Source organism: Lytechinus variegatus, chromosome 19, assembly GCF_018143015.1.
Source record: "Lytechinus variegatus isolate NC3 chromosome 19, Lvar_3.0, whole genome shotgun sequence".
Classification (NCBI taxonomy): domain Eukaryota; kingdom Metazoa; phylum Echinodermata; class Echinoidea; order Temnopleuroida; family Toxopneustidae; genus Lytechinus; species Lytechinus variegatus.
In genome coordinates this window covers 22816-39230 of record NC_054758.1, presented here as the reverse complement: position 1 = coordinate 39230, position 16415 = coordinate 22816, and the positions used below count along the sequence as shown (strand labels likewise).

Sequence of the window (16415 nt, the reverse complement as noted above, 5' to 3'; positions counted from 1 at the left end):
TTTGTGACGTTTACTCGCACTTCTAGGATACATGCTGATGTCCAAAATTTCACTCGAAGTAGATTGCACGGTTAGTCCAACAAAATAGTTTGATACAACGAGTCCGAAATTATATAAAAGTTGCAAAAATAACAGATTTTACTTTGAAAATTCACCAGCAAAATTATGATTATCCGCCTTCCTACCGCTTATTTATTTATTTACGGCATCAATCACATTTTTCGCGCATTTTATTCTTTCCAGGTCATTTTATATATTTTTTTCTCCTTTTATACACATTGAATCCAGTTTGCTTGAGTCCACGATGGCATGTGTTCTACCTACGTTTAGCAGCACCCATCCATCTTCTCAGGGCATTCTCCCCTTTCTCTTTTCTTTTTTTTTTTTGGGGGGGGAAGGGTGGATATATTTTAGGACGGGTTGTTTTGTCCTATACAAACTATATTTTTTGATATCTTCGTTTTTTATATTTTGTGAGTATTATTTCTCTCTCATTTATTTTTTTTCTCATTTGATTACATATGTCTGTATTTGTACTCTGTTATTGGTTTTGTTATCTATTTTTGAGGGGCCCACATTGTACAAGCATTGCTTTTTAGTGGGTCCCTCCATTTCCATCTTAATTTAATTTCTATTGAAAAATAGTATACTTATTTAAAACCTCCAATGTGTTGCCCAAATCGTGTAAGTTTTTTTTTCACAACATATGTATTATTATTTTTGTTTCTTTGCAATGGATACAAATACTTATTTTTATATATATGGTATACAATTTGTTTTTGTTTGATGGAAGTGATATAAATAAAATTGAATTGAATTGATTGGTATTAGTCGATATAGCACCCTCCATGTCGATATAGCGCCCTCCATGATATGTACATGTATGTTTAATGATCAATGTTTGTACACATGTAGGTCCATACTCTTGTGATTAATCATTATGAGCCTCTATCATCAGCCTCTTCACATCACCTAGCAGAATTTTTATGCTCCCTACCTAACCTGATTAACCTGATACTGAGAGGAAATTCTGACCAGGAGGAGTTCTATTCCCATCTGAATGAGAAGGCTTCAATCTTGAAGGTATGCTTGCTTCTACTTTATACTCATAACATGTTTGAAAATATGGAATAATGCAGTGGGTTTTTTGTATAGTGTTAAACCCATCAGAGAACATATTTTTTATACTATTTAGATTTTTTTATAAATAAAGAAGACTAGTGGGGTGTTGCAAGAAACTTGTGATCAATTGCAAGTCAATTTTCGGTCCCTAAATCAATCATGTCTCTTGCAGTTAATTTCAAATTAGTGATTGATTGCTAATTTGCTCCTTGAAACAAGAAGATTAATCTGATTTGCTATGACTAACGTTGATCGATCAGTTGTAAATTTGCAACAGAATATTTGCAATTGATCGCAGATATATTCTTGCAACACCCACTATATGTGTTTTTTTTTAATTGGGTTGGAGTTTACAGGCATGCTGTAGTTGATAAATGTTCCAAATGTTTGGATACGGTTGATTTAGATGTAGAAACACAGAAACCTTTTAAGTTTATCCATATGTGATTCTTCCTAGTCATCTCTAATGTGATAATACACATGGAAGATATAAAGAGAAATATCAGCTTCAAAAAGGTGGAAGAGAAAGTAGATCATTGAATATCAGAGGTGCATGTGGAATGTATATGAGAGTGATATTGACCATGATACATAGTTACAATGTATACAGTACAGTGAGAGCTACATTGAGTGTATACATGAAACATAACAATAGGCTGACATGAACAATGACCAGGTGGTTTAGATTGAGATGGTATGTAGGGTAAAAGGTTACTGAAAATAGAACACAAATATGAAGTAACAAACATATCACAGAGTATCTGATATTATTATGGTCTTATGTATGATCTTAAATTAATCATTTTCATGATATCTCATAATTGTTAAAAGTGATGATGTAATGTAGAATAAGGGTGCATATATTACCTGTAATAATTCATTCTTTCAAAATTCATTGGTCTCTTCATGACCAAGCTGGAACAGCAGATGTTAGATTCTGCCCCTGTCGCCCATGGATTCGGTGGCGTTTTACATAGACGACATTTTCTTCATCTGGACCAGGGAGGAAGATAGCCTCCACACATTCAATGACCACATCAATTCCTTCCACAGGACCATCAAATTCACTTCTGATTTCTCCCAACAGGAAACCCACTTCCTTGATGTCACAGTCCAGAAAAGGCCTAACGGTATCACCACTACCCTGTACAGATACCCACCAGTACCTCCACTCATCCAGCTGCCACCCCCGTCACTGCAAAACCGGCATCGCTTACAGTCAAGCCCTCAGACTTCGCCGTATCTGCTCCGAGGCCCCTGATTTTTCCTTCCATACCAGGAATTTGCTGAAACATCTCTGTGCCAGAGGCCACGGGGCCAGGGCAGTCCAACTGGCAAATGACAATCAACAAAGTTTGTTCTCCCTAGATCTGAAGTTCTCAAACCTAAAAGTGACAAGAAGACTACCGACAGAATACCACTTGTAGTCCAGGATAGGCCCCATAGAAAATTGACCAAACCTTGTTTTTTTATATATACAATATTTTTTGATGGTTTCTTGTCAATTCGAGGGTGCTGATTACGAATCTGGATGATGCCACTCGTGAAACCTTGAGCATTTTCCGCAAATTGGCAAAATCCAATATGGCCGCCAAAATATGCAAATTACCCATGAAAATCATAAAATTGTCCACACATTGGCTGTGAAATGCATGAAATTGCATGGCAGGAGTGAAATACAATCTTAAGAAATAATTTTTGAAGAAATATTTATTTTCCTGATATTCAAAATGGCCGCCATAGGCCATTGTATACACTATCATGTACAATACGAATAGGGAAAACTAATTTCACCAAAATTAACACTTAACTACAAAAATCGCAATTTATGAAGGAAGTAATATATGCAAATCATCATTACTAATGAGATATATTATTTATTATGTCAAATATGGGAACATTGCTGTATTTTGATATCTAAAATAGCCGCCACTGGCCCAAAGAGTATTATGTACAATGGCAATGGCCGGGCCAAAAAATGACAAGATTGAGCATTAAAATGCATATTATTAAGATAATCGAGTGGAATACTGACTTAAAACAAATATGCCATTTATGTGATAAATGGTGTATTTTGAAATTCAAAATGGCCGCCATAGCCCCTATATTCATCATGTACAATGCGAATGGAGAAACTAATTTTCACACGAGTAAGAAACATAAAATGCATGTAATTGTGATCTATGAGTAAAATATTGCCTGACAACATGTTTTATAGCAAGATATATCATTTCTTTAGTCATACATGAGATAAATACTGTATTATGAAATTCAAAATGGCCCCTATAGGCCCTAACAGTATTATTTACAATATGAATTGGGACATGTAATTTGGATTATGCTAGACTATGACATCCATATAATCCTGTTGTATGAGTAACACGTTATTTGAAAACTTTTTTTTAATCATCGCATTTCTTCTTCCATATAGATGATAAATACTTTTTTTGACATTCAAAATAACCTCTACTAGCCCTAACTAAATTACGTAACATGCGAACAGGGATGCTTATTTTCACAAGAGTGAGAATCATTAAATGCATATAACTGTGATGTACGAGTAGAGATATTGTCTTAAACATTATTTCTAACTAAAAACATCACATATGGGTCGTGGATATGGTGGAGGTATGATAAATGCTGTACTTTGAAATCCAAAATGGCTGCCATAGGTCCTAAAAGTATTGTGTACATTGTAACATGGGACATATAATTTTGACAGAATTTGGCTTTGCTCGACTCTAAATATTGCATATAATTGTTAATTGTGATGTAAGGGTGAATTATTGTCTAAAACCATGGTTTCTAACGAGATATATCATAATGTTGTGTAATTAAGGTGATAAATGCTGCATTTTTAAAATTGAAAATGGCCACCATAGGCACTTATCGTATGATATACAATTTGGGTGGAGACAAATAATGTTCACAAAATGGGCATATGGCAGCCATTTTGAATGTTGAAATACAGTATTTATCACCTAAATTACATAAGATATGATATATTTTGTTATAAATCATGTTTTCAGACAACATTCCACTCATACATCACCATTTGACCAAGCAAAGCTAAATTATGTTGAAATGATTTGTTCCCATTCATATTGTGAATAATACCGTAATGGACTGTAGCGGCCATTTTGACTTTTAAATAACCGTATTTATCAGCTACCTGGCAGAATAAATGATATATCTTATTAGAAATCATGCTTTCAGACAATATTTTACTCATAGATCACTGTTACGTGCATTATGGTACTCACTTCTATGAATATTGGTTTCCCACGTTGCATTGTACATAATACAGTTAATGTCGATGGCGGCCATTTTGAAAGTCGAAATACAGTATTTTTCACAAACTTGAAACCTGAATGATATATTTCGTTCGAAAATACGTTTTTATACAGTATCCAATTAATTTATCACATATATATATGCATTTTAGCGCTCACTCTTGTGATTTCCTTTCTACCATTTTTCATTGTGCATTATACTTTTAAGGCCTTTGGCAGCCATTTTGAATATCAAAATGCAACATTCACCACATACATGGCACATAAATAATATATTTCGTTAATGATTATGTTTATAGTCAGTATTCCACCTGTTTAATCTTCATAATAAGCATTTCAGTGATCACTCTTGTGATTTTTTTGGCCCCCATTGCCATTGTGGGCAATACTGTTTGGGCCAGTGGCGGCTATTTTAGATATCAAAATACAGCAATGTTCTCATACATGACATTATAAATGATATATCTCGTTAGTAATAATGATTTGCATATATTACTTTGTTCATACATAGGGATTTTTTGCAGTTTAGTGCTCATTTTTGTGAAAATTAGTTTTCCCTATTCATATTGTACATAATAAGGTATACAATGACCTATGGCGGCCATTTTGAATATCAGAAAAATAAATACTTTGTTTAAAATTATTTTTTTAGAGAGTATTTCACTCCTGCCACACAATTGCATGCATTTCATAGCCAATGTGCGGAAAATTTTATGATTTTCATGGGTTATTTGCATATTTTGGCGGCCATATTGGATTTTGCCAATTTGCGGAAAATGCTCAAGGTTACACGAGTGGCATCATCCAGATTTGTAATCAGCACCCTCAAATTGACAAGAAACCATCAAAAAATATTGTATATATAAAAAACAAGGTTATGCCTCTTCTATCCTGGACTATTGTGACCACCTTCCATCCCAATCTACCCCCTCTCCGTAAAATCCTGTTTCATAACCACCACATTTTACACACTTCTGATCGTCTCCAACAGGCCGTTCCCGATACTCCCATTGTAGCATACCGACGCCCACCGAATCTCAGTGACCTCATTGTTCGTGCTGAATTGCCCTCCCTCACTAACCATTCTTCTCCCATACAGCATGGCACCCGCCTTCAAATGCACCAGCAACAGGTGTATTATATGTGAAATACACATTCACGAGGGCGACACTCTCACCAGCAACTCTACCAGCCTTTCTCACCGAACCAAGGGCAACATCACTTGCACTACCACTAATGTTGTATATCTCATCACTTGCAGAGTTTGTAGGGTACAATACGTAGGGGAAACCAAGACCACACTCAAGAAACGATTCTACGGGCACAGATCCACCGTCAACACAGCAAAGCTGGACACTCCAGTTGGCCGCCATTTTAACCTTCCCAACCACTCCATCACTGACATGATGCTACAGGGCATCAAATCTTTAGGTACCCGTCCTGACTCAGTCCGTACTAGCAGAGAGAAGTTCTGGATGAGACGACTTCGCACCATCCAACCTCATGGCCTGAACATCCAAGAGGGGAACGACTGATTAATCCTTCTTATCCACTTTCCATTTGTATACACATGTTTTTTTCCCTCAGCTCTTTTAGATTAGTTACATTTTAGTTTCTGCCTCTACTTTCCTCCCATATCTCATACAAGCTCAGCTCCTATTTTTCCTCCCTTATTCAGGCGATATAACATTTATTCATATAAATATTTTTTTCCCTCTCCCTTCACCTCTTAGATTTATCACTTATTTATTTTGCTTTTTTTCATGTTTACTATGTCCCCCCCCCCCCCCCAATAGGCCCCCTCTCTCATACAGCATCAGCTTCTTTATTTGCTTTTACACTTTTAGGCAATTTGCTTCCCTTCCATATATACAGGGTTTTTTCTATCTTATAGTCTTGTGTTTTTTCCCCTCACACCCAGTGGATTACAATATCAGTTACACCATTTGTATATATATTTATTTTTTTTTTCTTTTTGGATACTTTTATACTTACAGATTTATTTTTACATTTATTGTCTTCTTCTAGTTTGTTTAATGCTCTATCATACATACTTATGTCTTTTGCACACTATCAGTTGTTCCCTTCTCTTTCCCTTTTTCTAACTCTTATGCACAAGTTTATTATGCCTTTCTTTGTTACCTGTTTGACCCACCTCTCACAAATTCTCTTGTCATTCATCTCTTCCTCATACCCTCTATCACTGTTTTGTTCCAGATCCTGTTTGATGTTGCCTGCCTCATTATCTTAATCCCTCTTGTCTTGAGGTCTTTCTTTGGCCTTACACCTACTTCCCTTTGTGTTTGCCTACTCCTTTTCTTTCATCGCCTTCATTAACCTGATTGGTTATCTTTTCTCACTAATGCCCCTTTTGTCTCCTTGCTCCAGTGTTGCTGTTGAATGTCTGTGGTCTATATTATGGTTGTTCCACCTTATATGTTTGTCATTTTGCCTCCGAAGAAGATTCTGCTAGGATCGAAAGCTTAGGCCACTTTTGATTCTCTTAAAATTCATAGGTATTAAAAATGTGTAGTCTTAAACAAAATATACCTCAACAGAAAAGATGTGAAGCCTAAACAGGTATGGAGGCTAAAATGTTAATTTATGTTTCAAACATTTTTGAACCAGTTTAACTTGAAGCATTGCAGCATGATCATACCATCTGATATGTACATGTGTGTTTAATGATCATTTTTTGTACACATGTAGGTCCATACTCTTAAGATTGAGAGTTATATGCCTCTATCATCAGCCTCTTTACATCACCTAGTAGAATGTTTATGCTCCCTACCTAACCTGACTAACCTGAAACTAAGTGACATTTGTGACCAGGAGGAGTTATATTCTCATCTTAATGAGAAGGCTTCAACCTTGAAGGTATGTCTGCCTCTACTTTATTCTCACATCATGTTTGGAAAACTTGGAATATTGAAAAAGTGTTTATCTAATTTTATTGTGTTAAATACATTAAAGAACATATTTCATGCTACTTAGAAATATTGTTTGAGAGTGTTTATAAATAAAGGAGACTAGATGAGATTTCTTTTTTAAATTTGGTTCTAATGCACAAGTATGCTGTAATTGACAAATTTGTCATATCTTCAAGTGTTTGGTTATGATTGATGTTGAAACATGGAAACCTTTTTAACTTTATCCATATGTGATTCTTCCTAGTCATCTCTAATATGATAATACACATGGAAGATATAAAGAGAAATATCAGCTTCAAAAAGGTGGGAGAGAAAGTAGATCATTGAATATCAGAGGTGCATGTGGTATGTGTATGAGAGTGATATTGACCATGATACATACAATGTATACAGTACAGTGAGAGCTACATTGAGTGTATACATGGAACATAATAATAGGATGAAATGAACAATGACCAGGTGGTTTAGATTGAGATGGTATGCAGGGTAAAAGCTAGAATGGAAAATGGATATGAATATGAACATACTGTTTTCTTGCTGACTCACATATTGTAGAAGATAAATACCTGCCTTAAAACTTGACATCAGTTTCAAATTAATGTTTTTCAATCAACATTACTGGTACATATATCTGTTGGCAAGACAATAAATATGTTTTTGTCCTACTCAACCTATGTTTAGTGAGTTGGTGTCTGATGACATATATCTGTAGAATATACATCTCAATGGCTTTATAGCACTCATAATTTATATTAGAAATGAATAGTTGTAATACGGTTGTTTTAACTTTAAATTATATGTTTGTAATGAAAGATATACGTTTGTGTGTTGAAAGCAATAGACTTGTCAACAATCTCATTCAGTGACATAGCAGAAGCACTGTGTATTATGCCCAATCTTACTGACTTAACATCGAGTTCTTATACTATGTTAATGCATTGGTTATGGGTGTTTGTGTGTTTTGCTTGTTTGCTTTATTTATTTTGCTTTATAGGATATAATAATTTATGAATGGTCTTTCAATAAACTTTGTTTGAAATAGAATAGTGGATATTGACAGGCTGCAAATTGGATTGAAGTGTCAGTACAGGATAGTTTACTGAATTTCAAATTCTTTAATTCTGTTTGGAAGCTACTAGGAGCACAATTTGAAGGTCTAGCAAAGAAATGGAAATTTACCCCAGTATCAAATGCTGCAATGAACAGTCTGCCGAATTATATGTAGTGCTTGTCTCTGATGGTCATAATAAGGTTAACCATGATTGAAATAGTGCCCTAAATGAATCACAGTCCTACTTCCTGGATGTTATACACCAGCAACTTCAATTAATAATGCTGAATAGAAATTAGAATGAAATCCAATATTTTTTTAGAGAAAGGAACTACATGTATTTGTAGAATTTTCAAAATTGTGAACTTGGTAAAAGAAAAATATTCATGACTTTTCTACAAAGACAAACACTATACATGCACATGATCTGTATTAATGCATGGAGCTATTCATGTTGAACTAATGGTGCAATCCATTAATATGCTCTACCAACTAGTAAACTCCAGAAAGTAATTTACATTCCATTTGTCTAGATGTTTACAATTTTTGTGTACTTGACCTTGTAGTCAACCAAAGTCAGAAATAGTCAAATGAAGGGGAGCATGTACATGAATGTAATTAACATGATAACAATTGTTAATGACTTGTACACATTTTAGGGAATCTCCCTGACACTTACATAGTGAATAAAAAATTGGGATGAAAAATAAAACTTAAGAAAGTGAGACTCTATCCTGTGGATAATGACATGTGAACTCCGAATTTTATACATCCCTGTCAAATGTTAGGAATTACTGTGTACATTTATTAAACATCTAGACAGGTGTCATCTTGTTTATTTTCATATTAAAGATAAATTTGACATTCTATCAAATAAACCATCTAACCTTTAGAGAACAATATGAGCTCTTTTTACATTGCTTCAAGGTATCAGGAATGTTTATTATTAATTGCTATTGCCCTCACAAACATCTAGGTGTCTAATTCAGATATTAATGCTTATTCTTTACATAATAAATATAATTTAATCAGAAAGGGAAACATTTTTAAAGAGACCCATATCGCAGTCAACTTTAAATTTAGATTTTATAACAGTTTACCATGGAAAAAGGATTTATGATGCAAAGTTTGTCTAACAATGTAGACATTGTAGACATTCATGTGCAAGACTTATATACCGTGTCCCAAAGTTCAGTTCCATTACACCCATTGTGAGAGAACTTCACTGGTTGCCTGTACGTCAAAGAATTTCATTCAAAATTCTGTTAATTGTATATAAATCATCAATCGCTCAAGCCCCACATTACATTACAGAATTACTAAAACTTAAAACTCATTTACACAGTCGAAGCCTGGGAAGTACCACAGATAAATTATTGTTTCAGATACCATTTCACAAACGTGCATTTGCACTTGCTGCCCCTAAACTGTGGAATAGCCTGCCAATTGATATAAGAAACTCTCCATCCTTGGCTGTCTTCAAATCAAAATTAAAAACATATCTCTTTAGTTAAGAAAATATGCTATGTAGACCAAAATAAGTAAAACGAGCTCTGAACAAGCGCAGCTGAATATATCCATATAAAAGCTGTGCTATATAAATTAAAGTGATTGATTAACATTGGTTTGACTTTTAAAAATCTGAGCTAGAAGGTCACACTTGTCACCTGTGTCTGTGATATGTTACCAAAATGAAGCCTAGAAAAAATTGCGTTCGAAAATAATTATTTAGTGCTTCAAAAATTGAAATATAAAGTGACCGGAAACACCATCTTAATTTCATCCCATACACTTATGTGTACTATTCAGGTATCTATAAGACGCCTATTTACAAAATCGGGGTTTGCCTTCTAGTTTTAGCTTTGTTTCATTCTCAATAATGGTTGTTTACAGGGTTTATTAGTTCTAATACATGCACTTGTACACATGTTTCATCATGATTTGAGATTTTTTTTAAATCGGCTGCTCACAAAGTTAAATAATACCTTTAATGCTTATTATTATTAGAATGATAGATGCATAGAGCTATTGTAATAGCTCTATGATAGATGTAAAGATAGAGAGGAGGCATAATATATTTTTTGGGGGAGACTATTAGATATTATGAAATAGAAAGATGGAGGAGTAAGGATAGGAAAGAGTGGTGGAATTTTTAAATTACATGTATCCTGTTTGATGAAATGATGAGAACCCGGGGGTAGGGGGGGGGGACTTCCATTGGCGAGTAGATACCCCCCTGTCCATTTGTGAATTTGCTTTGAGGCAAAATCCATGTAGAAGCATTGGTTTGTTAGATTTATTGAGAAACAGAAAGTTCAATTTTAATGTAATTTCTAGATGTTGGAAACAATTTCAAAATGATTATAACTTGCAAAAGCTGAACATTTAATTCCATCAGAACAATGGAGTTTAAAAGTAAGAAAATTATTGATGCAGTAAAATAATGTGTGTCAAATAATATAGAAATAGCGAATAGGCATGAGTGCGATGGTGCAAGATTTCGCAGGAGGTGAAAGAAAGATGCTCTATTCAACGAGGCGTTAGCCGAGTTGAATAGAACGTTTATTTCTTTCACCGAATGCGAAATCTCGCACCATTGCACTAATAAGAATATTCGCTATTTGTGTTGTACAACGCCTCGGAATCTAGCGAAAATATTTAAAAAAAAACAAGAGTTTTTTCCTCCAGTAATCTATGAAAAGGGAGCAAAAATATTGAAAGTGAAAAGGAAAATCCCACAAGCGCGCATGATTTTGGACAGCATTGCGCATTTAGCCAGCGGGCTGTACGCGCATTGTCACCTTATTCCCCGGCCTTATTCAATGAAATCGCATTGTGACGTCACCTCCTAAGGCCGTGCAATGGTACATTTTGAACAGTACATTTTGGATGGTACGTCTTGTGTGCAATGGTACGAATGTGTGACATTCAGCCTCCCATTTGATCGCGTACAACAAGCTAAGTAGGCGTTGTACAACACAGAAGGTCAGTTCTTTTAATGATAAAAGAAGTGAAGTGTTGTGGCAAGTTCAGTTCTTGAAAGTAGGTCATAAAGCCAGCCTGACACTTGCACGATTTTGTGTTATGCATTGGTACGACTCAAGTCGTGCCAGCGCGCAAACTAGTCGTGAACTGGCGTGAAGTGTGCGTAAACACGTCGTGACTGCGTGCCATGCCTGGTCGAGAATTTGGAATGTTCAAAATTTTGGTCACTACAAAATTTAGCGACCGAGTCGTGAACTATGCGCAAACTGTTCGTGAACTCGTCGGGACGATGCAGGAGGATGCGTGGCAGTGCGCGCCATGCCATGACTGTCACGAATAGTTCACGAACAGCTCACGTCGAGTTTACGAATAGTTTAGCATGACACCGTCTGAATTGCACAAACTCGTCGTGCCAATGCGGGAAGTGCGTAAACTATGCCCAAACTATGCGTGAACTCATCATGCCAGTTCGTGTCAATGTGGACACTGACGGGCATGCATGATACAATTTTGAGCATTATGAAAATGAGAATAAAGAAATGATTTGGTGAATTACTATTTCCAATGATGCTTCTATTCTTTCAGGGTTCTTTCCCTCAGATCAGCAAAGGAAATTTCATATTCAATGAAAAGCCTCAGAAGGATCTTCAATCATTCTTACAAGCAGTCAGTGACAAGATTCGGTAGGTGAACTAATAAACTTATTAAGCTAAAGGTGACCTCTTCACTCAGGCTGATACAACCTAGATATGATCAATGTATAAACAGTTCTTATACTGCTCATTAATTTGATCATTACAATGGGCCAACTCATTTATAAATGTATGACATAAAATAATTGTACCTAAACTGGTTAATGTTAATGAAATGATTATTTACAATACTAATTTATAAGTATGAGGAACATAATGATTGTACTTAAACTGATCATGAAACTGCTTCGTCATCTAGTACTTGATTCATACGAGGAATTGTTCCTAAAAAGGTCATAAAACAGGTTCATATTCAATATTAATATGTATGTATGAGGAAAACAGTAATTTTAATTTTTATTGGTCATGAAATTTCTTACTAGTTGTAAGTTTAAGGAAGACAAAATTTGTAGCTAAAATTAGTAAAACCGAACAATATTGTTCATAAAACAGATTTTTTACAGATGTTGTTTGAAGGTTTGCATGGTGGCATGTACAATTGCTGATGTGGTTTACGGTACACCATGTGGAGTGTTATAGAAGCAGTGGATAGAAGGAGAGAGGAAGTGGATAGGCGAGAAAGTGGAGATTTGAGAATAGAGTATTCTTTCTTGAGAATAGTCCTGAAAAGGACTGTAAACCAGAAGGAATGTTGAGTGAGAACAGCTTGAGTAGTAGAGCTGATGAGGAGATGCTGGCTTGCGTCGGCGAGTAGAGATGATGAGTAGTAGAGAGACTCGACGTTTCGGACAGGTTGACTGTCCGTCTTCAGGAGTGAGTGTTCGCTCGGCGTGCGGCGGTACTTATGGCGTGCGTGCGGACGTGGGGGAAAGCTCTAGGCCGGCGGTCACGGCGGGTTGACGTCGTAGGTGGCGCTCTGTGTGTGGGTCGGCGGTTTGGCGGGAAACGAGTGGGCGTCGTATGCGGACGTGGTGAGTAGACGGCGGCGTGAGTTACGGCGGCGTGTGTGTGTGTCGGCGGTGTGTACATCAATGGTGGCGTTCTGTGCGTGTTGGTCGGCGGACTCGTCGGGTGAGCTTCGGCGGGAGTGAGTGGGTGGCCTGGTGTACGGATGAGGTGTTGGGTCGTCGGCGGAGGTTGTAGCGAGGTGTCGGTGGCGGTGGTTTGTGTGTCGGCGGAGTCCCTGGTTGAGTTGGTGATGCAATCAGACTGCTGTGTTGGGTAGGAGGGCTCGGTGGAGTGACGGTGGACGGCTGGTTGTTTGTGGATTGGTTAGAAGTTTGGTGGTGACGTAGGATTGGGTGCCAGATGCTGTTGATGTGGAGGCCAGGCCAACGAAAGGAAAATCAACCAACAACTGCTGACCCTACACCGATCCGATGCACTACCCAAGGCACTCTACTTCCAACTCAGATCGTCTTCAGCCAAGTCACCTATCTTATTCGGACAACCCAAGATACACAAGCCTAACACTCCTCTCCGCCCTATCATCTCCACTCGTGGGTCACCCTGCTACAACACAGCACGCCATCTGGCCAACATCCTCCAACCACTCGTAGGCCAGACCCAGCACCATGTCACCAACTCCAAGCACTTCATAGACGTCGTCTCCAAAACCAAGATCCGGCCCTCCGACACACTCGTCAGCTTTGATGTCGTCTCCCTCTTCACCAGCGTACCTGTAGACCAAGCATGTGACATCATCAAGCAACGCCTGATCACCGACTCAGACCTAGCATCCAGAACCAATCTCACACCAGACCAGATCCACGACCTCCTCCTCACCTGTCTCAACTCCAACTCCTTCAAATGGCGCAACAACTACTACAAACAACTACAAGGAGCAGCCATGGGGTCACCTCTCTCACCAATCATCGCTAACATCTTCATGGAACACTTTGAGCACCAAGCACTCAAGACTGCGGACAAACCTCCTTCACTCTGGCTCCGCTACGTCGACGACACCTTTGTCATCTGGCCGCACAGCACACCCGACCTTCACCAGTTTCTCAACCACCTCAACAACCAGCACCCCAGCATCAAGTTCACCATGGAGACCCAACGCGACAACTCAATTCCATTTCTAGACGTTCTCATCACTAAGACACCGTCTGGATTCCCATCTCACCAGGTGTACCGGAAACCTACCCACACAGACCGCTACCTCAACTTTCGCTCACACCACCACCCGTCCATCCACCAATCAGTCGCCAACACTCTCATCAGACGAGCCCACCAACTCAGCGACAAGGCACACTTACATCAAGAACTCAAGCACGTGACCAATGCACTCACCACCATCAACCACTACCCCAGAAGAAGGATCAAGACTCAACCACCCAACCATCAACCCAGCACCGACAGCACCGAAAACCCATCCGAAACCAAGCCCGTCGCCACCATAGTACTACCCTACATCGGCAAGACTTCACACCGACTACAACGCATCCTTCACTCTGCCAACATCCTCGTCAGACACCAATCCTCTCGAAAACTACACTCCATCCTTCACTCTCATAAGGACAAGCACCCATCCAACAAACAACCAGGCGTCTACAAGATCCCCTGCGACTGCGGTAAAGTCTACATTGGGGAAACCGGCCGAGACTTCGACACCAGACTCAAAGAACACAAGACCCACCACCGACGCAGCGACTGGGACCGATCCGCCATCGTCAAGCACGCACAACAAGAGAATCACCGCATAGAATGGGAAAGGAGCCACCTAATCACCAACATCCGGCACTGGAATACCAGAAGGGTCAGGGAAGCCATTGAGATACATCAACACAACACTGTGCCTCAAGACCCTGGCCTCCACATCAACAGCATCTGGCACCCAATCCTACGTCACCACCAAACTTCTAACCAATCCACAAACAACCAGCCGTCCACCGTCACTCCACCGAGCCCTCCTACCCAACACAGCAGTCTGATTGCATCACCAACTCAACCAGGGACTCCGCCGACACACAAACCACCGCCACCGACACCTCGCTACAACCTCCGCCGACGACCCAACACCTCATCCGTACACCAGGCCACCCACTCACTCCCGCCGAAGCTCACCCGACGAGTCCGCCGACCAACACGCACAGAACGCCACCATTGATGTACACACCGCCGACACACACACACGCCGCCGTAACTCACGCCGCCGTCTACTCACCACGTCCGCATACGACGCCCACTCGTTTCCCGCCAAACCGCCGACCCACACACAGAGCGCCACCTACGACGTCAACCCGCCGTGACCGCCGGCCTAGAGCTTTCCCCCACGTCCGCACGCACGCCATAAGTACCGCCGCACGCCGAGCGAACACTCACTCCTGAAGACGGACAGTCAACCTGTCCGAAACGTCGAGTCTCTCTACTACTCATCATCTCTACTCGCCGACGCAAGCCAGCATCTCCTCATCAGCTCTACTACTCAAGCTGTTCTCACTCAACATTCCTTCTGGTTTACAGTCCTTTTCAGGACTATTCTCAAGAAAGAATACTCTATTCTCAAATCTCCACTTTCTCGCCTATCCACTTCCTCTCTCCTTCTATCCACTGCTTCTATAACACTCCACATGGTGTACCGTAAACCACATCAGCAAAAGATTTTTTACAGTACTGATTTATATACATGTACGAGGAATACACATTTATATGTAGGCCTACGAGGAGTACAATAATTGTACCTAAACTAGTCATGAAACAGCAGCGTTTTTGTACGAGACTAATTTATATGTAAGAAGAATGAAATAATTGTTCCTAAACTGGTCATAAAAACATGTCTTAACATTATTAATTTACATGTATCAGGAATACCTTACCTTTTAGTACCTTTTAGTAATTTATATGTACAAGGATTCTGGGCCAACATCCTGTTGAATTAATCCTGTATTTTTGTCCGTTTTTCTTAATATCCCTAGCCAAAAGAAAAAGGAACTATTCCATAGATTTATTCAGACGATGGCTCCTCGGGTTGACTCTCTTTCTCTTGACCTGGGTACTCTGCTGCTGGCTCCTTATCTTAAGACAGATAAATGATGGAATGACATTTCTCTGCCATGGACTGTGTCATGTAGGTACATTTTTTTTATCGATTATACCTATGCGTGCATTGATGTAAAAAAAGCATTATGATGTCACTGACGTCTGCACAATACGCTGCCATAGTAACTGGTGATGCGGGATGAAATCCTTGGAATTTTTAAGTAAAAATATACCACCTTGGACTTGATTATTTAGTGTATGTATTGGTGACATAGTGCCAAGTAATCCATACAAAGATATATAAGAGTATCCCAACCATCTAGATGGTATAACCAGTTTCATTCTACTCTAATGAATAGAACCATCTTATTGGTCTCCATGACAGTCACTAGATCCT

General features: G+C 38.7%; 1 protein-coding gene and 1 pseudogene across 1 annotated transcript; both read left to right on the top strand.

The window, feature by feature from the left end:
* The window catches only part of LOC121406190, a 53689-nt pseudogene extending 41473 nt beyond the window's left edge, over window positions 1–12216 (top strand).
* Window positions 12217–12537: 321 nt separating this feature from the next.
* On the top strand, window positions 12538–15232 carry LOC121406189. The gene is made up of 2 exons (XM_041597212.1): window positions 12538–12550; window positions 13360–15232. The coding sequence occupies exons 1-2, from the start codon at window positions 12538–12540 to the stop codon at window positions 15144–15146; spliced, it is 1800 nt and encodes a 599-aa protein (XP_041453146.1). The 3' UTR covers window positions 15147–15232.
* Window positions 15233–16415: the final 1183 nt, after the last annotated feature.